The following is a 25,667-nucleotide window of genomic DNA, read 5'->3' as shown; positions in this document are numbered from 1 at the left end:
AAACTGTGTCTTTTGTCTTTTACAATAATTTTAAAGGTAGAAAAAATCTATTCACAGAGACAGATGTTAAAGGTGGAAATTTAAAGAAAAGAACAGCTTGGACAAAGTGTTCATAAACCTATTATGCAGATCGTAGATGGGTCAAAAAAGGCTTGAGTAATTGAATTTATGATTGCTGAATTGTGTATGAGGAAGAGGGCAATTTTAGCTACCTGGAGAACAGAACCTTAAAAAATATTAAAGTAACAATGTGGCTGCAAGTCCCTATTTTTGCCATTTTAAGTCACTATAACTCTCTCTGGTGACTAAACTGGTTCCGGCGAGAGAATGGACTTGAGGAAACCCAGACTTTCCGCCTCCAGTTCAAGGGGGGAAAAGCAGTGTTGCTACCGGTTGCTACAAGCCTGATTTTTGTCCAGTCGTCCACGACACCTCTTCCTGTCAACAAGCCCCCTTCGCTCGCATTTCAGGGAGAGGCAGGGAAACGGAGACCCATTCGCTTGCTACGTGGCGGCAACCATTAGGCATCGCAGTGCTGGCTTTGGTAAGGGTTCCACCTGTTTCGAAAACGACCCAAAATGAAAAATTTGGCTATGCAGAATACCACGAGAACACCCCCTCCCCATGGCAACTGGACAAAGCCGATTGGTTCATCTGTTCATGTGACCCTCCTTAGCTTTCGACGGAAAAGACAAAAAATAGAATTTCCAAGTCTGTTCTCACGCCGGAGCCACTTTATATGTCACTCTCAATAGGTCTAATTTTGTGTAAATCATGAATATTGAAAACAATTCTTCACTTTCATTTAGGGAATAAACTAGGTATTTGCCCTAAAATTCCAGGATCTAGTGATCACTTGTACTTAAACATCAATTTGCTGTGTATTTATTCTAAACACCCTTCATGAACACCTTTACTTTAGTTTTTGTTAATGTTGGGTCATACAACACCACTGCAGCCTTTCACAGCATTGACAATCAACTTAAATGGTGCATGCCATCCTTTTTCTTTGGGAGGCCACTTGTAACAAGGCTGCAGAAAGCCAGCAGCCAAAGCTCTTTTATCTATATGTTAGATGCTATCATACATTGGCTAGTTCCTTCGGATATTTCGGGGATATATCAATTTGAAAATGTTGTGTACCACATCTGATGGTGTCAGATTTCAGGAAAATTGAACAACATTAATTTGTGCCAACAACAATATGTTTAGACTTGGATAGTTCAATCCATAGAGATTTTTAGATTTAAAACTCCTCCCCTTTTACAACTTCTTGTAAGTTTAAAGTCCAATTTGTATGAGGTGAAAAAAGGGTGGAATAAATGAATACTCAATTCACATCTTCCTAGATGGTCATAAGTTTGACCACAACCCGCTACGATCCTTAAACAGGGTGGCTACTCAGCAGGAATTCCTTGAATTCCAAGAATTATATGTGAATTATTCAATCTGGAAATTATGTGTGAATTCTAAATGAATTTTTCTCTGTAGATGTGAAAAATTGCAACTTTTATTAATCCAAATCCCATTGAATTTGCACATACTGAATTTGCACATATTTATTAATGCCCTGAGGCAAGTTCTTCACAGTTTAGCTTTTATTTTTATCAAGAAAGGAAAAGAAAGCTGTGTGGTAAATAAAACAGAATTCTCTCAATCTATTGCTTTCCTTTGCAGAACAGTCTACCTGACAGACAGAAAATATGTAACTTGGCACCTTAAATTAAAAAAACAAATTAAATATATATACCGTTTAATTGAATTGAATTAGAATTTTTGATAAATTGGAATCGCATAGACCCTTTATTTCCAATGGTAACACTGTTAAGTCTTGTTCCCATGTTAATAAAACATTAAAATTCTGACCAAGGCAAAATTTATAGTACGAAAAATATACACTAGAAATGTAATGTTTCCACCCACTTTAACGTTTTGTAGACCCTTTATATTGTTAATATATTTGTGTGTGTGTGTGTGTGTGGGTGGTGAGAGGTGATAATACGTAAGGCTTAAATAGAGAGAACATCTGCTTGTACCCTTGAATTTCTGGAAAGTTCACCTTGAAAATTTGAAATTATACACTATGTGGAAGAAAGTCATTGGACACCCCATGGAAGAGAGAGTACAGATGGGTATATATACCGAAGCAGGAGGCTTCTCAGATCATTCGCATAAAATGATGGACAGGGAAGAGCACAGCATATTTGAAAGAGAGATCATAGTAGGCTGCTCCATAGAAGGCATGAGTATACGTGGCATAGCTGATGCCCGACAGGTCCCTAAATCAACCTTTGTCATCAAGAAGTGAAAGGAAAAGGGACACTGCAGCAATGCACCACGAAGTGGAAGACCCACGAAATTGGATGACCCGGGCAGGAGAGTGCTGAAGAGGGAGATTCGGAAAAACAGGACACGTGTGATGCATTCGATTCCAGAAGAGTTTCAAAGTGCGACCAATTTGACTGTTTCGACCAAGACACTTCACACGCTTCGCAAGAAGGTCGAGCCGCTGCCCACAAACCCCTGATAACAAAAAACAATAAATGGCAGAGACTACGTTGGTGTAAAGACCGGAAAAACTGGACTGGTCAATTCAATGGCGGAGGGTCCTATGGAGCGATGAATCACTCTTCACACTGTTTCGATCAGATGGGAGAGTGTGGGTATGGCGATTACCCGGAGAACGTCTGTTACTCAAGCATGGAGTGCCCACAGTGAAATATGGTTGTGGCGGCGGCATCATGTTCTGCGGTTGTTTCAGCTGATATTGTATGGGTGCACTGGTACCGGTGTATGGCCACATGACGTCTGCGTCCTATCGAGATATTCTACACAACTCCATGCTCCCCACATTGTAGCATTTCTATGGAAACGAAGAATGTGTGTTCCAGGATGATAATGTGACTTGTCATGTTTCCAGGGCTACCATGGAGTGGTATGCAGAAAATAATGTCACCCGACTGGATTGGCCTGCTCAGAGCCCTGACCTCAACCCTATCGAACATCTATGGGACGAACTGGAGCACCAATTGAGGTCACGATCGCCTTGCCCTTCTACACTTCCAGGGTTGGTGACTGTACTGCAGGAGAAATGGCGGAATATCCCACTCGGTGTACTACATGAGCTTGTTGCCAGTTTACGACGACGAGTGGCTGCTGTTATCGCTGCCAAAGGCGGACCGACCTCCTATTGATTGCAAGAAAACTGATGGTATCTGCTGACATGTGGTGTCCAATGACTTTCTTCCACATAGTGTACTTGAGTTTGATTATGATCTTAGAGTGACCACCTTGTTAAAGCCTTGGCATTTGACCAGTTTGCATGTAATCGCAAGAACTTAGTATTTCTTCCAGTACTCCCCTAATAGCACTCATATCCAACTGGTCTGCTTCTAACAAGACACCTCTAAAGCAAGTGAACTTTAACATTGAACGGTTTGTGATTTAAGTATTTAGACCTTTCAAACATCTCTGTCATTGAGGAAGCAATGCATTTCAACACAACTGGAATGAAGACACTGCAGAGCCATTCACTTATGTATTCAGAATGATCATTATTCGGGGAACAGAACAACAAACGCATTGCATAGGCTCTATATTTTATTGTAAACTTTGCTTCACACACACTCGGTAAGACAGGCACAGCATTTTAGATTATTTTTTTTTAATTGTCCATGAAACACCAATAAAGCTGGGCGATGGATAGTGCATCATTCGATTTTTGTTACTTTATAAATGTCGAACCACAGGATGGGGGTAGATACTTCTGCATTGCATTTGGAACAACACATGATTTCTATAACTTTTTCCATTACAATTCCAGCAATATAAACAAGGGAAGATAGTTGTACCGATTTCTGTAAATAAGCTCAAAAGAAAGCCATAAATAAATAAAATAAATAAAATAAAAATGTAACGAAGTGACTGACTTACGCTCTGATTAACAAAACAAAAATAACTTCTTTATGTACTAAATGGTTATGACACCTTTGACTTTTTCAACGGGGGCCAAGGAGGGGTATTCAATTCCCCTTGGAAAATGAGTCATGAAAAATATAATTTTCTTTTCAAATAATTCAAAATAAAGCATTGTGACAATATTGAATCGTTGTTTGTCTCCCTCAATGGAAAAAGTGTTACTTGTCGTGCTGGAAAATAATTGTCCCCTCCCCATGGGGAAAACAAAGTTTCACATGAAGGTATGCAGTTAGGGCTTCATACATTCTTTGTCTCGAACATAGTGGAAGTGGTGTGATCAGCACCCTGCTCCGGCTGTATTTACTCACCCAGGGCTTCCCTTAGGTGATGTGAACCTGTAGTGTTTCGCCGCTACTTTGGAAGTTAAACTACTCTTTGAAATAGCACATAACAGAGAAATGTGGAGTTTCAGCCAGCACAGAAAATTGTATTTGTTAGGTTGTAAGTGCCACGGCTGGAAGGATTGTAGCAGGCTATGGTTTGACACACTCATTCTTTACAGTGGGAAAAGCAATTAGATTGGATTGAACACATGTATATGGGTTACCAATTTCATTTTTAGAGAATTAAGAAATGATAGAAACTTACGTTTTGCTTTCTTCGCCTGAATCTATCTGCGCCTGCACTTTATCCTGGACCTCAGCTGACCCATCTTCCATATCGTCATCCAAAATTTGTACATCGTCATCGGAATCTTCAAAAATGGCACTGTCAGTCATATCACAACTTCTGGAGTCACTAACATTGTTAAAACACGGATCGGAAACATTATTTGGCATTTCTATGGACTGTTTTACTTGCACTGGAGTAATAATCACTTCACCTATCTTTTGAAGATCAGCTGAAGCTTCTGAAACTATACTATTTAACTGACTAGAACTACATATCTGGCTTGATGGATTCTCCACCCAACCTTCAGTTCTTCCCCGCCTGCTACTTTCACAGTTAGATTCCTTTTTTATCACAACGTGATGCGAGATGTCTGGAACTATACACTCAGAACTTGGCTCACTATCGTTCTCAACTTTAACATTGATAGTAGGGTCTACTCTTATTGATGGTGCATTTTCTTCATTGCTAGTAACAACCTGACTGCTGCTCTGTTGAGCACATGATGGCCATGCATCTTGAGGGTGCTGAAACATACATTTAACAGTAATCAAATTAAACTTATTATAACCCAGAAATATACGAGGTTAGTTCAAAAAGTATCACACTATAAGCTGGGGGCAAAATTTCATGATGTCCTCTCTCTTAAATCGCTGATTTTCAGTAGAATTGGGGAATAGTCAGATATTGCAAGGGGCCATTTGTGAATAGTCGAGGGCCTCATGAACCTGTGGAATCAGCACTTGGCCAAGAAATATTGGAACAAGTTCAAGAACTGGTGATGGCATCATCATGATGAAGCCGCCAAGTGACTCTCACAGGTACAGCCTCCTGTACGCAAACCGTTGATTAAAATCACATGTGCGGACCATTGTTAATTGTAATGTCATAAATTTCTCAGGCAGTTGATCACGTTTCATGATCAAATATTAAACTTTATTAATACAGAGGTTGTTTGCTTTATATCCGACCATGTTTGACATGTACTCACCTTAAGAGATACTGCACTGCCACCACTGATCATGTTCTATTGGACCCCCAGCATTGTGGACTATCGCCCCGCATCGCAGTTTCCATTGCAGCAAGCTCCAGCGCAGGACAGGCATGGGAATTCTGTCCCACTCCTCCCTGCAAGCTTTCCATAGACCATCCAGGGTGCACGGGCGGTGATGTTGAAGACGTCGTTTCAACAGTCCAAATGCGCAAAAATCCATTGGACTGGCATCTGGGATTTTCACAGGAATGTCTTCAAACGAAATGACATGAATTCCTAATTCCTCTGCCATTTCCTGATAAAAACGTAGTGATGTTCTGGCGGTATGACTCGAAGCCTTGTCCATATGGATCATCACCTGGTTCGCGTCCATTCCATACAATTGTGGGATGTCTCTCCGATAGATAGGTGTCAAAATGGAGTCTTGGAAGTATCTGGCATTCACCTTCACGTTTTTGTCCACCTTGCGTATCATCAACTTACCCTCATATCCGAATCCCATCACAACCATAAAGCCACGAGGGAAACTTTCCCTGCACTGATGAACAAAGTTGCTGCGCCCCTTCGCACTACGGGTGACACTTTGCTTGCAGCTCTTCTCCTGGTGGTTTTTGTGGGTGAATGTTTCGCAAGGAGAGCCTGTTGTGTGTAACAGGCCACAATAGCTTTCGCAGTAGTCACCCCGAGTGTTAACCCATTCTCCCAACACTGTTTCACAATGCGTACGTATGAAAACGTAGCATGTAAAAAGGGCCATTACGTAACCCTTCCAATACCGGTTGATTTTCGGTGCCATTTGATAACATTCACTACCAACACTCACGCACCTACAAGGTCAGACACAACACTGCTCCCGCCAGCAGACCCACAGTTCCAGCATGATACGCCAGGAGGCAGCACCGAATCGAAAATGGTCGGATATAAAGCGAACAGCCTTACTGTAGTATCTGGATTTCACCAGAAATTCAGCCATTTTTAAATTACTTAAGCTATTCTCTAATTTCTATAATCTCCCTACCATCAACGATGAATCGCACGATTGTTTCAACTTGGGTATCACCAAGTTTTTGGTGAAACGTCATGCAGTAATACTCCCAAAAGCATTCTGGCTTCCCACATGACGTGAAAATGTGACAAACATGTGTCCCACTAAAACACACACCAGCTGCCTGGGAGTGACAGCCTCAACTGATGAGACTGTCAGAAAATCACGCATGTATAAATGAATTCACACACTACTGTGCTGACTCTCACCTCTTAGCTTCACCCAGCTTCTGAGAAAGAAAAATTAGGTCAGATACATTTTGAACAGACTTACTAAACAACATAATAAAGAGAGAAAAGTAACTGTTGGGGAGCTTTCAGACCAAAGCAACAAGTGAGAAATCAACCTTCCAGAAATAAATGCAACCTTTCAGGCTTTTTCTGAACAGTGTCCATTGTGTAGCCTCGGTCTGTTATTTGCACATGTACGGTGTATGCTTTCTTACAGATTGGATGAGGCCAATGTTGCTTGTCACTTTGGTGTGAATCTCCATGTTGCCTGCTGCTTCAGTCTGAAAACACCCATAATCGTTCCCATATCTCCACACGATAATAGTTCATCCGGAAAAATAATTTGAACACAATTCTTACCTTCAAACAACCCTAATTCTTAAGTGAAGGTTGCAACACAATACTATCGGGTTAAAAATTATGGTTACTCGAGTTTGGACTGCAATTAAAAATTAATCAGTAGACCTACATAAAAACAAGTTACACCAAAATTTAGCATATTTAATTCTGCATTAAGCTATGGTAACTGATCTTTTTTCTTTCTTTTTTTAGTATGCCTTCGAGTTTTTTTATAAACGAGCACTCTCTTTGAAATTCTATAAATAAAAAACTTGTGGTCCAATCATGATGAAATTTAAATACAGTGCAAGTAGAAAAGATTTAAATACAATTCCAAATTTTCATCAACTAAAGCTTAAAAGATTAAAAATCAGTAACTTACGTGTGTGAGCATGAGCTTTGTTGAACTACGTTTCGAAGGTTATACTACCTCCTTCTTCAGGTTGAAACGATGTTTTCAGACACCTGACATGGTGCCTCGTCGAGAAAGTGTTGGTTGAGGATTTAGGTCAAAAGGTATACGAAAAGACACTTTCTAAGGGGATACGGGATAAAATGTGGGGTTAGAGCACCTCGGAGCATTGAAAAACACGTCACGTCTTATAAGAAAGGGAGGGGAGACAGGCGCGATAACCCTGAAGAGCAAACGGGAGTGTACAGGATAGTATGTGAATGCGGAAAGGAATATGTGGGACAGACCGGGAGAAGTATGCAAGTTAGGTGGAGTGAGCATGATAAAGATGTAAAAGAGGGTATACCCAAGACAGGATTATCTGAGCATGTATTAGTTAACCAGCATAAGATCGCTAAAAGAGAAGTCATCAGGACAATTAACAACAAATTAGATAGGAATGTATATGAGGCAGCCTATACAGGGTGTTTTGTAAGTTCGTTTACAATGCTTGGGAGGTGATTGTACGAGTGAAAATAAGGTGGAAAGTTCATGTAACGAAATTCCGGAAACGGCATTGTTGCCGAGTCATTGACGTTTGAAAACGTGGGAAAATGATTTTCCGAAGTGAATAATGGCAAAACGCAGGAGAGAAGTCGTCGGTGTTGGGCGGTCCACTAAGAAATTGGGTACGCTCTTGTCAAAAAATCACGCGGTAATGTTGTGCAATGTTGGCGCAAAGGATTCCCCAAAGGATGCGAATGAAGATGTTGACGGGAGTGGGGTGGGTGTGCATTCTGCGTGAGCTGGTATCGACGAAAATTGGCATGTGTTGAATGGCACCAAAAAACAAAGAAAATTTCCTGAGCGAAGGGCACCATGACGTAATGAACTGTCATAGGTTGCATACCCTGAAGGGTACACAGTATGCTTAATGGAGATGTAAAGGGAACCTCATCACAGACGGTTTTTAAAGTGTCCACCATGTACTTCCAAGCAGAGGCGACAACGGCGATTACAGCACGGCTATTACCTCCAGCCTCCCCATAAATCAGATGCATGTCCGCCAGCTCTTGGGACGTGTATACAGCCATCCCTTATACCGGGCTACAAGTGTTTATGGCCGTTAACACTAGTACTCTTCACAGGACACGATGGGCTGTGGCTAAGAATTAACACGTAACACTGCTAGGTCAAATGTTTGCCCAACACTACTGTCCAAGAACCTCACGTCTTTCCATTCAACCGTGAATGTTTAACAACCTGTTGCTGGCACAGCAGCTAAAGCACGAATGGCACAGACACGTGCACTCCTTGGCACCCCTAGCGGGAAATGTGGTACTTAACGTCAGATCACACGGACACCCATCTGCCCTTCAGGTTTTGAGTTGCTGTTTTAAGTGCACTTTATGCACAGTAAGGCTAATCGGGACTGGATCTACAGTTTAAAGTGGGATCCTAACCACTTGTGCCTCCACCGGGTATCGAACCCGAGACCCATTGATTACAAGGCAACGACGCTACCACTGCACCATGGGGGAGGGCCCTGCCCTTCAGGGTATGCAACCTATGACAGTTCATTTTTTCGTTTTTACGTCATGGTGCCCTTCGCTCAGGAAATTTTCTTTGTTTTTTGGTGCCATTCAACACATGCCAATTTTCGTCGATACCAGCTCACACAGAATGCACACCCACCCCACTCCCTTCAACATCTTCGTTCGCGTCCTTTGAGAAATCCCTTGCGCCGACATTGCACAACATTGCCGCGTGATTTTTTGACAAGAGCGTACCCAATTTCTTAGTGGACTGCCCAACACCGACGACTTCTCTCCACCCGTTTTGCCATTATTCACTTCGGAAAATCATTTTCCCACGTTTTCAAACGTCAATGACTCGGCAACAATGCCGTTTCCGGAATTTCGTTACATGAACTTTCCACCTTATTTTCACTCGTACAATCACCTCCCAAGCATTGTAAACGAACTTACAAAACACCCTGTATATGCGCAGATAATAGGAATAAACTCAATAGGGATGACGGAAACTTGGAAGACGGCTGGATAAACTTTTTTTTAAAAATGGGATAAAGCCGCCGGGAATAGAGACGAGATAGGCTTCTATGTTACCCCCGAGGTTAGGAAAGCCGCCGAGGTGGAAGTTGAATTCATCTTGGATTGGTGACTCAAGAGCACCAGTTGAGGAAAACCCGGAAGGGAGGAGTTTTCCTTCCCCAGGTATGAGCTGACACCGTGCATTCGCCTACCCCGAGCACCGATCGGCAGTTTGCCTCCATCAGCTTTGAACGTTCCTTTGTTTTTATAGAGTATTGCGCGGTTTTAGTATGTGTATTTTACATCATCTTTTTAGAAAGTGTCTTTTCCCATACCTTTTGACCTAAATCCTCAACCAACACTTTCTCGACGAGGCACCATGTCGGGTGTCTGAAAACATCGTTTCAACCTGAAGAAGGAGGTAGTATAACCTTCGAAACGTAGTTCGACAAATCTCATGCTCACACATGTAAGTTACTGATTTTTAATATTTTAACCTTTAGTTGCTATTCGATTGTGAGCAATTACCACATTGCCAGTATGTATCCAAATTTTCAGATTTACTAAATCTGCCAAAAAAAAAAGGTTCTTCTCAATTTTTCTAATCTTGCTATTGGGTAGCTCTACAAATACGATCTTAGTCTTGTTTTGAAGCTCTTTGCAGCTGTTTTTAAAATCCATTATCATTGTCAATTCACCTTGCGAAACCAATTTTATACAGATTTTTATTGGACAGATTAAAGATGTGTGTTTAACGTGGCAACATCACATGTTGTGTCACTGCAGGCTGTCACTCCATGCGATGTCGCCACATTCACACACATGTTTACTCTGTTGAATAAAAATCAGTTCGCAAGGTGAATTGACAATGATAATAGGTTTTAAAAATAGCTGTAAAGAGCTTCAAACCAAGACCAAATTTGTATTTGTAGGACTATACATTACTAAGAAAAAGTTGTTTCACAAAATTCATAGGAACATTTTCTTTTTGACATTTAAAAAATCTGAAAATTAAGAATTGTATTAAAAACCTTTCTACTTGCACTGTATTTAAATTTCATCACGATTGAACTACAAGTTTTTTTTTATTTACAGAAGTTCAAAGAGAGTGGCCGTTTGGAAAACAAAAAGACAATAAAAAAAGCATAGTTCAAAAATAATTTGGTAGCCATAGCTTAATGCAGAATTAAATAACTCTCTTTTATGAAGGTCTATTGGTTAATTCTTAATTGCAGTCCAAACTCGAGTATGTATAATTTTTAATCAGATAGTAGACAACAGTGGTGACCTGATATGACACATCTGAATATATATATCAAACAACCCTGTACTATAGAAGAAATATATATTACTAACCCTATAACAATTAAAGATATTCAATCAAATATTATTGTTATAATATTATTTCATTCAATAAAAATTATAGAATTTTTAATTTAGTGATGCTTTCTCGGTGACATATGATGACGGGATATCAACCAGGTACTAATTCACCCGTCACCACACGCTTATCCTGGTCGATACCCCACGAAAATGTCACCTTGTAGTGCAGAAAGGACAAAAAAGGTGTAAATCTCGGTTCCTTTTGAGTCAATCAGAGCTATTTAGCTCTCATGCAACACAAACGCCTAATCTTTACACATGCAATGAATATTAGAACATGCATGTAGCTTGCAGAAAAAACTTGAAAAAACACTTACTTCGACTTTTGTTACAGAGTGATTTTCTTTGGATGCAGAGAGCAAGTACGAATTCAACAAATTCTCAGACTCATGGCACAGGTCTCTAAAGTCTTGGAAGTTCTCTAACTTATTGACACAGGAGTAGCACACAAATTTTGGAAGGTTATCGTCCTCTGACACCTAAAATGGAGAAAGGAAAGTAGACAAAATCAAACTACTGAAATCTTTCCAATTTAAAAATGATCAAATTTTGTTACTACTTTTATAGGGTTCCATTCCATTTGATATAAACAAATTCCAGGTACTTTGAATGGATCACTCACACCAATATGGGCCAATGGCCAGTTCAGAACTCAAACATGGAACCTTTGGAGGCAAAATTGTTAGTAGACTGCCCAATGTTCTTCAACATCAAGAGGGTTCAGGTTTTATTAAATAGTAAATACAGGGCGCTCGGAAATTCCCCTTACAAACTCCTGGGGCAAGTAGAGGGGACTGAGTAGACAATATTTGGAACATGAACCCATGTCCGGAAACCTACCGTGTCCGTACTACAACCATGACAATGTGTCGGATGTGCCTGTGTTGGTACGCAACCGGGTAGGCAGTACATGACGTCAGAAGATCACCTGATGACCTAAAGTGTAATCATTTATTACAACCTTGTCAAATGAGGTGTTACGTAAGGTACAGAAGTGAATGACGTGTGACTCAGTCCATAATGCAAACAAATTTATTGGTAACAATGTCAAGGGAACAAAAAAAACGTACTATTCATTGATCAACACCTGTGTCGACAGTGGAACGCAACAATTTGTAGACGTCACGTGCCATCAGGTGATCTTGTGACGTCAAATCCTGCCTACCCGGATGCATACCAACACAGGCAATTCCGACACATTGTCATGGTTGTAGCACGGACAAGGTAGGTTTCCGGACATGGGTTCCTATTCCAAATATTGTCTACTCAGTCCTCTCTACTAGCCCCAGGAGTTTGTAAGGGGAATTTCCGAGCACCCTGTATAATAGTAAGAATCAGGGGTATAAAAATAAAAGGTGCTAAGTCTACTTTTTCTTTAATACAGTAGACTCGCGATTAACCAAGGGAGTGGTTGGAAAACACCGTGCTTCATAACGCACCCCCTGTTTGTTTACTAATAAATTGAAGTCAAGTCACTGTCCGCCCTGCACGTGTTCGTTACATTGTCCGTGTATCCGATTGTTACAGTGGTGTTTAAATCTCTGTATAGGCCTATTCTAAGCCAGTAATGTAGTACGAGTGGCAAACGGAAAAGGTGTGTCCAAAAAACTATGAAAGACTTTTTGAAAAGTTATCTTCTCATTTATGCTGTACTAGTAATAAATAATTACTATACAGTTTTAAGTGTTGTTTCGTCATTTACGACCTATTAGCACATTATCTCCGTATTATCAGAGTTTTTCCGTATCCGAGGTAGTCTCGGTTCCAATTAGCTCGGATAATCGCGAGTCTACTGTAATGAGTACAGTATGTGGTTTTTAATGTTTGTACATTTTCTGTATCACATGCTTCATTAAATCAGAATAATAAAAAACATGCCATTATAAATTTTGGCACTGCTGCAAGCAGAATATTAAAATCTCCAGCGATGTGTTAGAGTCTGGCACATATAACAATGTATTGTATGCTGTCACCAGTTGAGCCTTTTTTAAAAAGTCCATTCCCATGCAAGAATTAATTACTTTCAATCCAATCTTGTATTAATCAATAAATTAAATGTTTTAAGATCACATGTCATAACTTATCTTAGTTAGGTCATTGGCTTTCTTAGCCCGTATTTAAAAAAAATGGTGGTTTCTGAGAAACCTGCAGTCTACCCCTGCACATGACTCCTACACAATAGTGGTTACATGAACTATTACGAACAATGCAGAGGAAGAAATAGTTAAGTTCAGACACCAGCAGCTGAATTCTTTACACATTCAGTCATGTTTTTTCTTCTTATTCATAGAAAAAACTCCTGATATGTACCACTAAATGAAGAAATTATTACATGATTAATAATTTCTACTTATGGTTATCATTCTAAAAAGCTAGTTTTATGTTATTTTCCTGTAGTTTACGGTTATTACAAGCATAAGAAAACAGTTTTTCTTTGTGACATTTCAGGAGAACACACGCTCCTTTCATCAGACATTTATTTTAATTTTGACTAAAGATACAGTTATAACAATTGTTAGTAATTTTTTAAACAAAAAGAATCCATTATATAATGGATGTTGTCAATGTTACATTGTTGTAATATAGCAACTTAACTGTGAAAAGCAGCAGTCTGTTTTATTTTTATTTCAGATTTTTTAAATTATTATTATTATTATGAATCCCAAATATCATGAGGTAATTCAAATTCATCATTGTTTTCACAAAGTCTATTGATGTTTTATGTTACATTAAATTTTAAAGATGGTGGCTTACTCGATTTGTGAAAAAGAAAACTCCATACTGGATCTATGTTACCATTTTCATTATTTCATTTATTCCAGTGTTCTTCTGCAATGAACGAAGCTTCCCAGACATTCAACTCTATGCTTCCCGTTAATCTTTTTAAAACCCTTCTCTTTTTAATCAAATGCTTCTCTTCGATGATATGAGTTGACAAACCTGATCTTGGGTTTAGATTTATAATGTCCAAATCATGTTCGTGCCATCTTATTGCCATTTTCCTTCCTGTTTGTCCCACATAATCCTTTGAACATGAACAACTTATATTATATATTCCTGTGGTTTTCACATCTGGTAGAGAGTTTCTCATTTTGAATTCATTAAATTTAATAATTTCTGTTTTCTTAAGCTTGTAATAACCATAAACTACAGGAAAATAATTCTACAATGCAAGCAATGCGTACATACAAGAAAAACTATAGTTTTGTGTTGTCTAATTTTAATTATAGTTAATTAAAATATGCACGGGAAAATTTTGAATAAAATGTATACGTTGCTAAAACTAATTTGACTTATAAATAGGTAAGAAATTAGCTCTTCTATTAAAATAAAAACTTTTCGTGACATTTGACACGTTAAATTTCAGTTAGGGAGTATAGCGTGATGCAGTGACAATAAGCACTGAAGGAAAAAAGGAATGGAACAGGGGAATAGAGTAACGATCACATCCCATTTGCTCTATTTCAAATTCAAATTTTCTTTATTAAAGGGCGAGGTTCAGCCTGTAGCTGTTCTCCCACCTAACCACGTTTGACATTTACCTAGTGTACATAAACAAAATCATAAAAAAGAGAAGAAAATACAATAAAAAAATAAAAAAAAGTTACAAGGAAAGAACAAAGACTACATTTTAAAAAATCAAGACAACACATAAAAAAGAAAGAGAGAAAAAAACACATTCACGCACACATTAAAACACACATACTAAACATTTCTGAGCAGGACATTCACGCACGGATGTTGAGATTGATGTACATGATTATGCTAGTTTTGTGAGGTACGATAGAACAACGCATACGTAAATATTACAATATAGTTGAAGATTTGTCAAGGATTGGATTAGCGAGGCTCGTATGTAATCTAAACTGTATTGTGTAGTGTTACTCGTGGGAGCTTGAACAGAGATATTGCTCATCTAACAGAAAATTCTTTAGTTTATTCTTAAATTTGTTAGGACTGGGGAGGGAGGAAGTTCATTCCATGTCTTTGCTGCTGAAAGTGTAAAAGACGATTTGAAAATTTCCAGTGAGTGTTTGAAGAGTTCAAGATTCTCTGTTCCTCTTGTTTTGTAGTTGTGTATTTCCCTTCTGGTTTTTAGTTTCTCGAATACATTTTTGGGAATTTTTGTTTTATGCAAAACATTCTGTATATTGACCTTCTTTAAGTCATAAAATATCTCAATGTCATGTTCTGATAATATGGTAGATTTACACTTGTCATCTTGTGGCAACAATTAAAAAACTGTACCAGTAGAGATCTCTCTCCTAATATGACCACTCTAAACATAACTGAAACATGGGATTTGTGCCTACCAGTGAGCATTGAACTGTTTGACTGTATGTCAGACCTTGACATGCTACATGATTTTTGAAAGGTTTGTAGGTAGATGAAGAAAATTATTCAAATTTTCGAAAAGAATTTGAAGTAATATGTCTTTCTTCCTCTTTCAGGACTGGGTAACCAAACTCCGTTCTGAGACTACAAAAGTTGATCATTCCATCAGCGAGATGATCTTAAATTTATTTTTCCTTTTGGCCTGAAATGTAATAATTTCTGAGGCAAACGGCTATCTGGCATCCTCAGAACATTTTGATTCCACTTTAACTGAATTTCTTCCACCATTGGTTCGACCTTCCATTAATTTAGGATTTCTTTACTTCTAATTTTGTCTCGTAAGGTTACTCTACTTAAAGACTGCAAAAATTTCATTTGAGAACAATTGATTCTAGTCCACCATGGATGTGGTAAACGTGGTTTAAAATTACTTACGTAAAATTTCGCACTTCCACATTGCATCTCCACTCCAGATGTCGTACCCTTCAGTGAATGAAGACAGTGGATCTTCGAAATTAATAGGATTTAACCATTAAATTGTGCAATGCGGAAGTGCGAAATTTCTAAATTTCATGCACATAATTGATTCTAGTTTTATCATGATGACGAAGAGTCTAACATTCACTACCATATAGAAGAACCAGTTTTGAAATTATGTTGTGGTATCTAATTTGTTTTCCCAAATTTTTTTCAAAATTCCATTTAATCTTTATTAAATTTTTCTCAACAGCTTTCTGGTGTTTGAAGAAATGTGGCTTCCCCAATATACAGAGTTCAATTATTTTATTGTTTATAACTATTTACACTCTAGGATTTTTCTTTTACTATTTATAGCCATTGACTTTGTTTTATCCTTTGAAATTTTCATGTTATAAATTGTAAGATTTGATTGAAATTTATAAAGCACGTGCAAGTTGGTTTGAAATGGAGTGTAGCCATTTAGTGGTAATATTATCACTTTGTAATTAAGGGGTCCAGGGTTTGGTACCTGGTGGAGGCACAAAGTGTTTTGGATCCCACTTTAAAATGTAGGCCCAGTCTGCTTTAGCCTATCTGTGCAAAAAATTTACTTAAAATGGAAACTTGAAAATCTTGCAAATTTAAAACTAACTAACTAACTCCCTAGCCTTCTTAAACCCGAAGGTTCATGGCTGCAGCAACACAGGTCTTCCATCTGTCCCTATCTTGAGCAAGATCAATATACTCTTTTCCATCCCTACCGATTTCCCTTACGTCCATCTCAACGTTGTCCCTCCATCTTCGTCTTGGCCTTCCTACAGGTCTCTTACCATCAGGTTTCCCAACAAGAATCCTGTAAACTCCTCTTTCCTCTCCCATTCGTGCCACATTGCCTGCCCACCTAAGTCTTCGCGATTTAATCATTCTAATAATATCTGGACATGCATACAAATTATGTAGTTCTAAATTATGTAACCTTCTCCACTCACCTGTCTCCTCATCCCTTTCAGGTCCAAAGATTTTTCTAAGGATCTTATTTTCAAATTTAGGTTTCAAAAATGTTAGATATACCCATAAAAAATAGGAGTGTTAGCAAGTACTGGAAATGATTGTAGGCGTATGTTCAAAGCTTGTTGTTGACAGATTTGATAATGCAAATCTTTATTATTGTGTGTATTAAATGTTTGATATATTTAGTTGAACAAAGCACTATACTTATGAATGAATATTGCAAAGTTTATTTAGAACATGTTGAGTACACCTTGACTGCCATATTTTATTTAGAGCCAATAATTAGCCAATTCTTTTCTTTTAATTTTGGTAATTATAAGGACAATAGAAGAAGTAGCTATTTTCCTACAACTTTCTTCAAGTCGCATCTGTGCAATGCCTTGCAGGGAAAAAACTGTATCTACAAGTACAGTGTCTTGCAATGCAAAAACTAGAGATGAACAAGCACCATGTAACTAATCAAAGTCCAGAAAACGCCAGCAGGAATCTAGCCTTGAGACACTCGGGTACAGTCAACGGCAAAGATAATGGTACGCAAATTGTCCACCACTATTACTTTTATATTTTACATCCTGTGTTGTTTTAAGGAATGAAACTATGTTGGTTCGAAGCAGGCATTGTTCTCTGCTTATTGATGTCTTATTACTACTTCGGTATGGTTCCAACACCTCTCACTCGTTTATTTCGTGATTTTTAACATTTGTACTTACCTATTCTGCATTGCGAAAGATTCTTCAAGGTGGTATTTTGCTTTTTTTCATGAAAATAATTTGAATTTTTGACATGAGGAGTAAACACACAATATGGCGATACAGCTTGACTAGCATGGTAGATCTTCAGTGGGTATGCAGTGTTTCCAACCTTCTCAACTGAAAGATCCCCACGAACCATGTACGCATTGCCCCACAAACCATTCATGGATAACCCCGATTCATGAATAACCCCACAAACCATACACGGCAAGGTTAGGATAGGCAAACATAGATAAAATTGTCCTCTTCTTGCAAAACAACGGCGTGGCTGGAAACACTGACAGGGGGATTACGTCATCAAACGTACGCAACATTTGGTTCACGTAGTGGAAGGAAATGAAAGCAACAGCAATTGTACGTAGGAAAGATATTTATGTTGAAAAATACATGAATTCCTGGTGAAATACATTCCACGATGGCAGAAAATACCTCCACAAACTTCTAAATGCTACAGAAACTCATTTCCGTAAGCAGTTTCTTCTGTAAAAATGAAGAAATCCGGTGGAACAATATTGAAGTGTTACTGACGTCTTTATTGTGTAATTCAGACCGAGTGAAAATGGTGGTGGACAATTCGTGGAGCGAATTTACAATACCGGACCCCTCCCTGATTTTCGTAATATTTCGAATACTCACTAATTGAGGCCTCCTAATCACGAATTCGAAGTTAAAATTTGGCGGTCATGTCTAAAAATTGCAAAATAAGCTAAATTCAGTGATCTGCGATTGGAATGATGGCTCATTATTTACCAGAAAATTTTGTAAATAATGAGCAATCGTGCCGATCGCACACCATTCAATTTAGCTAATTTTGCAATCTCTACACCTGACCGCCAAATTGTAACTTCAAATTCGTGATTGGGAGGCCTCAATTAGTAAGTATGCGAACTTCGAAGCACCGGTACCGATCAATGTATGTCAAAGTCGGTTTTTCATGACTGTACCTCAAGAAATGTCATGAAAATTGCTGTCAAAATTTCCCGCTAATTCCGGGTTCCACCCTGGGGTAATTAACCTGCCACCAGCAACAGCTATCGTGGCAATGCCCCCGCTGCGCTCCGCTCCGGCTACCCACATGTCTCTATGGATACCTTGGTAAGGAATTTAAATATTAAAAAAATGTAAGTTTCGTAGCACGTAGAATTCCAAAAATTGCTTTCCTTTCTACACGTGACCGCCAAATTTCCAAACCTAACCTTACCGTGAATGGTTCCTGGGACTAGTAGTCAGTGGTTTCTGGGGTAATTGCAATGCTACAGGAACTTATTACCGTAAGTAGTTTCTTCTGTAAAAATGAAGAAATCTGTCCGGGGCATATCAGATTAGTACCAAAAATATTTTCTTTTTACTATCACCGTTCGCCATTCTCTCACGATGCTCACGATCCATGCTCTCCAAGTATGAAATGAACAGTGTTGCAATGCTGTAGACAGCATTACTCATCACGAACGTCAATTGTTCATGTCACCAAAGATGGTTTCTGTTCTTGTTCACCGAGAATAATTGCGGAAATCAAGAACGTTTTCTGTTCTTGTCCACCGAGAATAATTGCGGAAATCAAGAACGTTATGTAGCAACTTGTACACGTTAATGATCAATTTCTGCACTTGACCGCAACATCTTAACCTTAGAAGAACCACTGCGACTAAGTACTTCATGAGTATAATTAGTATTATGGAAATTACAGAAGGGGCCGGTATTGTAAATTCTAGCCCAATTCGCTTACTGTTTCTTTTGCCGTTGGGTGTACAAGTAATCCTGGTAAGACACTACTTTACGTCCTCTTTCATAAGGAATACATGTCATACGATATATCATTGGAAAGCTTATTGTATAAAGAATTCAACAACGTAAATCCCAAAGTGAGGTAAAAATACCTGGAGGAGGAAATCGATAAAAACCGATGTTGTCCGAATAAGCGTAATTGAACGTACTGAGGAAATTTTTCGATGATGAAGCACATATTTAGGGGTGAAATGAGTGCTAATGGAACCCAACCAACCCTACCCAACCTTGTAGGCATGCCTCGTCCCCCTGAATGGTTCGTGGGGTTACCCGTGCACGGTTTTTGGAGCTAAAGTGAACAGAAAGTGTAGAAAGAAGAAGGTACGGTAAATGTCTGGGTAGTTTTGGTAAATATGCGATAACGCCCGGACACCTTTCACTCATTTATTTCCTTAATTTTACCACTGGTACTTACCTATTTTGCCTTGCGGAACATTCTTTAAGGTGAAGATATGCCTTTATCCATAAAATACTGTCAACTTTTCATATTACGATTGATTATTTGTCTTACTTGTTCCGCTTCTGTAATACACAATATGGCATGCACTCGTAATGGATCATCGCACGTCATGACGCGCCAGCTTGTGTTTTGTCGATTTTCAGTGCACAAGCAGTGTTTCAAACCTTCATGACGGAAAATTACGTACTATTTCGATTTTTTTTTTTTTTCATGTTTACCTTCACAAACCATGCACGTTAGCCCAAAAAACCATCCACGGGTAGCCCTACAAACCATTGACAAAGTGATTAATTCTTGTTCAGCAGCATTAAACTACGAAGTTTTTACTTTCCGTGAAAGAAAATACCTCCAAGAACGTCCAGAATGCTAAAGAAACTCATTTCAGTACGTACTTTCTTTTGTAAATTTGAAGAAATCCGTCCGGGCGATATCGCATATTTACCAATGTCTGTTATATCGGAGACACATTTCTTCATTTTTACAGAAGAAACTACTTACAGAAATGAGTTTCTGTAGCATTTTGAAAGTTCGTGGAGGTATTTTCTCACCGTAGAATGCTGCACAAGAAATAAGCACTTTTGATATAAAAAACTTGCATTTTGGCAAAGTGACAATATTATGCCGTTGTTTCCATTATGAACCTGCAGATGGTGCGAGCGTCGAAAGTCATGCGATCTCGCCAGTGTTTCCAAATGTGCCTCTTTTTTACGAGAAAATGTTTTTTTAAACTTTGCTTACCTAACCTAACCCTACCTAACCTTCCCGGAAATGGTCTGTTGGGCTATCGTGAATGATTTTTGAGGCTATCTGTCAATGGTTCATGGGGCTATTCGTCAATGGTTCGTGGGGCTATTATGAACGTTTTTTGGGCTATCTGTCAATGGTTTGTGGGGCTATCGTGAATGGTTTTTGGGGCTATTCGTCAATGGTTTGTGATGACATAATAAACACGAAAGTAGGTATTTTTCGGTTAAGGAGGTTGAAACACTGCATACCCAATCCAAATCGATAAAACACAAACACGACGTGCGATGATCCACAGCTGTAAAAAAAAAAAAGAAGAAGAAAAAAAGCGTACCAGAAGAATTACTCGTAATGTGAAAAATCGAAGTTATTTTCGTGTAAAATGCATAATGGCACCTTCAACTATGTTCCACAATACACAATTGGTAAGTACGAACCATCCGAAACACAAAATGTCCGATTTTAATGTGTCTCCGATATAACAGACATTTACCGAAGGTACTTACCCGAAGAGATGCCGGCTGTCTGCAAGCACGGTTTTCAACGATGCACTAAATTATTAGTGGGGATAAACTTATTTTATACTACCTACAAGTTTTTGGAACCTGTTCTTCTTCATGCACCATCAGGCCCGTAGTCAGGAATTCTTAGTAGGGGGGGCGAAGTCAATCCTAGAGGGGGCAAATTTTTAATATATTGTGTTGCATTGGCACATATAGCCGGGTACACAGGGGCACTTGCCCCCTCCTTCAAAAGTGATAAGTGACAAGAAAGGGATGATATCTTGAAACTCCAACGAAAAAACAATTTCGAGCAACATCAAATAACAATATTTCGATAATGACTTTTCGGACTACCAAAGAATACAAAGATAAAGTTTAACATAAATAGACTAATGTGGACTGTATTTACTTTATACGTATTTACAGGTCAATAATGTGACGATTAATATGTACCAACAGCTTTTGGCTTCTCTGCAGAACTGATTAAAAAAATCCTTTATAAATCGTGCTTCACAATGTTTCCCTCTAGTTTCCAGTATGCAAGATTTTTACGCACAAAGCAATCTAACGATTATCCAACAACACAATTGTCTTGTGTTATGCAAGAAAAATCGAATTAATTAAATAATAATGGTTACATATTATCCACACTTTGATGAATTGTGTAAAAATTTGTAATACTTCTTTGTAGGCCTACTTGCTAAAACATTAAAACATGGGTCCCTTACACTCCACCACGAATTCTATTTGCTTCAAATGAAACTCTCTTGCATCACTACAGACAATGTTTGCCTACTGGTTACGTTAATCATTTTGCAAAATATTGTGTTGTTGAAATACATGTGTTTGACACCCGACAAACAAATACGAATCCCTTGATTGATCAATGACTTCTTGGATTACAGTGTCATCAATCATTAATATTTCATATCAAGTTTTATAGAGGGAAATGTTGTATCCTCTTTACATTATGAAAAAAAATACCTTCCTTAATGACTATGGTACGAAAACGAACGATATTAGGGGCCTCCTTCGCCTTACCCCATTTCCGCGGCACGAGGTCTCTGGGCCGCTTATCGCCACCAATTTTTGAGCAGAAGCGTACAAACCCCAAATATCGGGGTTTCTTTTATGCTGATACTGATTTCTGCCACTCACAGAATGACTTAAGATGTATGAATAAAATTAGTAGAGTCCACTCCACAGCAGAAGAGTTGACATAATTATTTGTCAAAAAATTAGGTTGTGCCTGAGGTACTTTAACAGACAACGTCTGCTACAGACACAATGTAATATTATAAATACAATAAAATAAATATTAAAAAAATTAAGAGATTTTCAATTGTATTTATTTCACTGTAGCTTTTTTTCTACTTGTCATTTTCTTGAACTTCTATTCATAGGGTGCCGCCTGATAACACCGACAACTTTTACAGTGTGTACAGGACATCAACACAAGCAACTTTTCTCAGTCACTATTTGCTCGTCTAATTCTTCTTTCGATGTTACAAGAAATCGAAATATGGCATCTTCTGTCCTTAATGTATGCAATCCCATTGATAGCTTCGCAGTTGCAAATGTCATTTATTTCTATACTGCCGTTTAAAATTCTGAGAGCAATGGAAACGATATCATGCAAACAGCCAGGGTTAAAACTTAACTTTCTCTTTATAAAATGGATATCATAACACACGCCTATGTTGCTTATCATATTTGATGCGTTTGCGTAGAGAAATGATTCATAAGATTTGAAATTGATATTTACACTCCATAAGATGCTTAGTGTAACCTGTATCAAACTACAAATTGTATTGCTTTCTAACCGAAATAATAAATGTAAAACACTATCACATTTTCATCGTGTTTGATAATAATTTGAGCCAGTAAGCTGTCCTACATCTTTCACTAGCCGACCTCCATGGTGGGATGGTTACATAACACACTACGAAGCCATGGGTTCCAGGTTCGAGCCTGGGCATGAGTGTTCTTTGTGAGCAGAGGCGAAACCACAATTTTTTATCTGTAGAGGGGGTCAAGTACCAGGACAAATGTGCCAATAATAATAATAGTAATATAGTGCTGGTAGTGGTAGTAATAATAGCATTAAAAGACGATATTATCGTCGTAAATCATGCAAAGGGGGCAGAAGTTGGTGCTAAAGCATTTGTGTTTGAACAAATTATTTCAAATATTTTTTCAACACGTTCAATTTCATATTAGCTAATAATGGAAAACAAGAACACAAACTGTATTTTTGAAAGACAGAATATGCATGACGAACATTATTCTTTTTGTACATTTTACACATATGCAACATAGAGCGACGTAAAATGAGAAATACATATGCAACATGTTAACGCTAAATTGTGTTTGTGTACGTACTCAAAGTTTCTTTAAAATATATATATTATTTAAATACATTACATGATCAATTCATCCACCAAATCGTCTCTCAAATGTTCATGCATTTAAGCAGCAACAATCTGAAGTATATATATCTGGCCTTACTTCTCTCTCGGGTTATTTAAAATGCATTACAGAAAAGAATCATTGGGATCGAAGCGAGCAGGAAAATCTTTAGATCCAAATATTTGCAAACTGAAAACAATATTAATTTAATAGAACGCAGATAATTCCACGGGGGTGCCATGGCATTCTCTTTAACATTTCTTTTTCATTTAGATCGTTTTGTCCCCCAGGGCTAACTCCCCCCCAGCTATGGCTCTGAACTTGCAGTATAAGAATAGCAGATATTGAAATTGCGAGTGAAGCGAGCAAGAAAATTTTACGAAATGTACTTTTTATTTGAATAAAATTTGAAAACGAGGGGGCAATTGCCCCTCTGTGCCCCCTGAAAGTGCCTTTAGCCGTCTGGAAGAAAAATGCAAGAAACACTAGAAAACTAATTCCATCTTGAGTATCCATTTGTCCTGCTATTCTTAGATTCTGCTAGTCATGTTTCTTTACTTCAATGTTTGCCCCCCCTAGATTGAACTTCAGTCCAATGCCTATGCCCCCCGCCCCTCTGTAGTTGCAGCACTGTTTGTGAGTGTCTCTTCATCAATTTCACGTCATCACTCATTGTCACGATTAGCTAGATGTGGCAGAAAAGCAACGCTAAATTCTAACTGTTCTAGATACTGAAAATTGCGAAAACATTTCCCGAAGCCTGAATCTGGAAGAGAATTTTTCCCCCATCCTGATAGGACATTATACAGAATCCCACACACCTTCATAAATCACAAAATCAATAAATGTCTTTGTTATGTTACTAAAGTAATACAGGATATAATTGTAAAGATTAGTGAGAATTCCAGGTAGGAATATGTTCTGAATTTTTCACAGGGGGGGCAAAGCAGGCTCTCAGGGGGGGCAGTTGCCCCCCCTGCCCCCCCTCTAGCTACGGGCCTGTGCACCATAAGCCAATAAGGACGTAGAGTATAGCCGTAATCCCCAAGTTCCTGAAGTATATGTTAATCTTCACAAATAGAAATCGAGCAATATTTAAAAGGGCGTGTGAAACATTGTTAGTTCGCAATTAAACAATCTGAACTTGGGCCAACAAGGTAAAAGGACGTGCAGAAATGCTTGGTCAATCTGAACCTGCCTCACCTATTCGAGAAAAAGAAATTGGGGTGTGTGTGTGGGGGGGTAACATTTCACAGAAAAACACTGCTGAATTACCAGTCTGGATCATGACACAAATAGGCAGATTGTCGCCTCAAACCGTGAATCTATAAAAGATTATATAAAGTTAATCTGGTGTTTACTTACAATTAAAGACAGGCAATTCAAAATCTTTTGGTGAACTTGACGTTGGACACCTTCATCTAGAAATATGTGTAGTTTCATGTTTGTATTTATTAAACAAAGTCTACACAAATTACGAAATTCACTGCTAGAGATCGTCTTCAGACGGCCGCTTCTTGTCATGTTGATTTCTAGTTTATCATCGACGCTCGATCAGAAATTGGAGTTACAACATCCCTGAGAAGTAAACGATCGTGCAGGAAATAACATCACAAAATAAACACCATAAATAAACACTCCCAGTTAGTCATATTTCCTTTTCAGTTTCCTTCGAAATATTATCAAAACAAAATATGAACACCTCGACCTACTCACAGATTATTACTACGTACCAGTGCTGCCACAATCTGAGGGCAGAATTTCCCTTTCCAAAGGGCAAAATTACCCTTTCCAAAGGGCAAAATTTCCCTTTTTCGACCAATTTTCACCTTCAACTAAACAAATATAATAATTATTATTATGATTATTATTAGCAGTGCTAGTAGTAGTAGTAGCAGAAGCAGCAGTAGTAGTAGTAATATTTCCGTTGGTCAACGCTCGTATGAATAAAAAATGCAACAAAATTTTCACATACATGTCAGCTTCATCGCTTTCTGGTCAGATGCCCCAGGTTTGAATCCTGGTTAGGAATCCACTAAATCGTTAATTCTCATCGTTACAATTATCCGAAGGTATACAGAAAAGCGACGTGCAATAAACATAAAAAAGAAATATAAGTGAATACAGGCTTGTATTCAAGGGAGCAGAAATAAGAAGGAACAGAAAGAAATTGGAACTTAACATATAAT

At 38.3% G+C, this 25,667-nt stretch overlaps 1 protein-coding gene across 1 annotated transcript in view; it reads right to left on the bottom strand.

Moving 5' to 3' along the window:
• Nucleotides 1-25,181, bottom strand: part of LOC145999758 (uncharacterized) — an 85,024-nt gene extending 59,843 nt beyond the window's left edge. Inside the window, exons 1-3 of the mRNA XM_083137049.1 lie at nucleotides 24,844-25,181; nucleotides 11,338-11,499; nucleotides 4,567-5,114 (exon numbers count right to left, since the gene is read on the bottom strand). Coding sequence (XP_082993175.1) covers nucleotides 4,567-5,114; nucleotides 11,338-11,499; nucleotides 24,844-25,002 — 869 coding nt within the window. The 5' untranslated portion in view covers nucleotides 25,003-25,181. The remainder of the gene's footprint in view (nucleotides 1-4,566; nucleotides 5,115-11,337; nucleotides 11,500-24,843) is intronic.
• Between the last annotated feature and the right edge of the window lie 486 nt (nucleotides 25,182-25,667).

Source organism: Lepisma saccharinum, chromosome 15 (genome assembly GCF_977018435.1).
Source record: "Lepisma saccharinum chromosome 15, izLepSacc3.1, whole genome shotgun sequence".
NCBI lineage: Eukaryota > Metazoa > Arthropoda > Insecta > Zygentoma > Lepismatidae > Lepisma > Lepisma saccharinum.
Note: the sequence above shows the minus strand (reverse complement) of the source record. Positions and strands in the feature narration are given on the sequence as shown.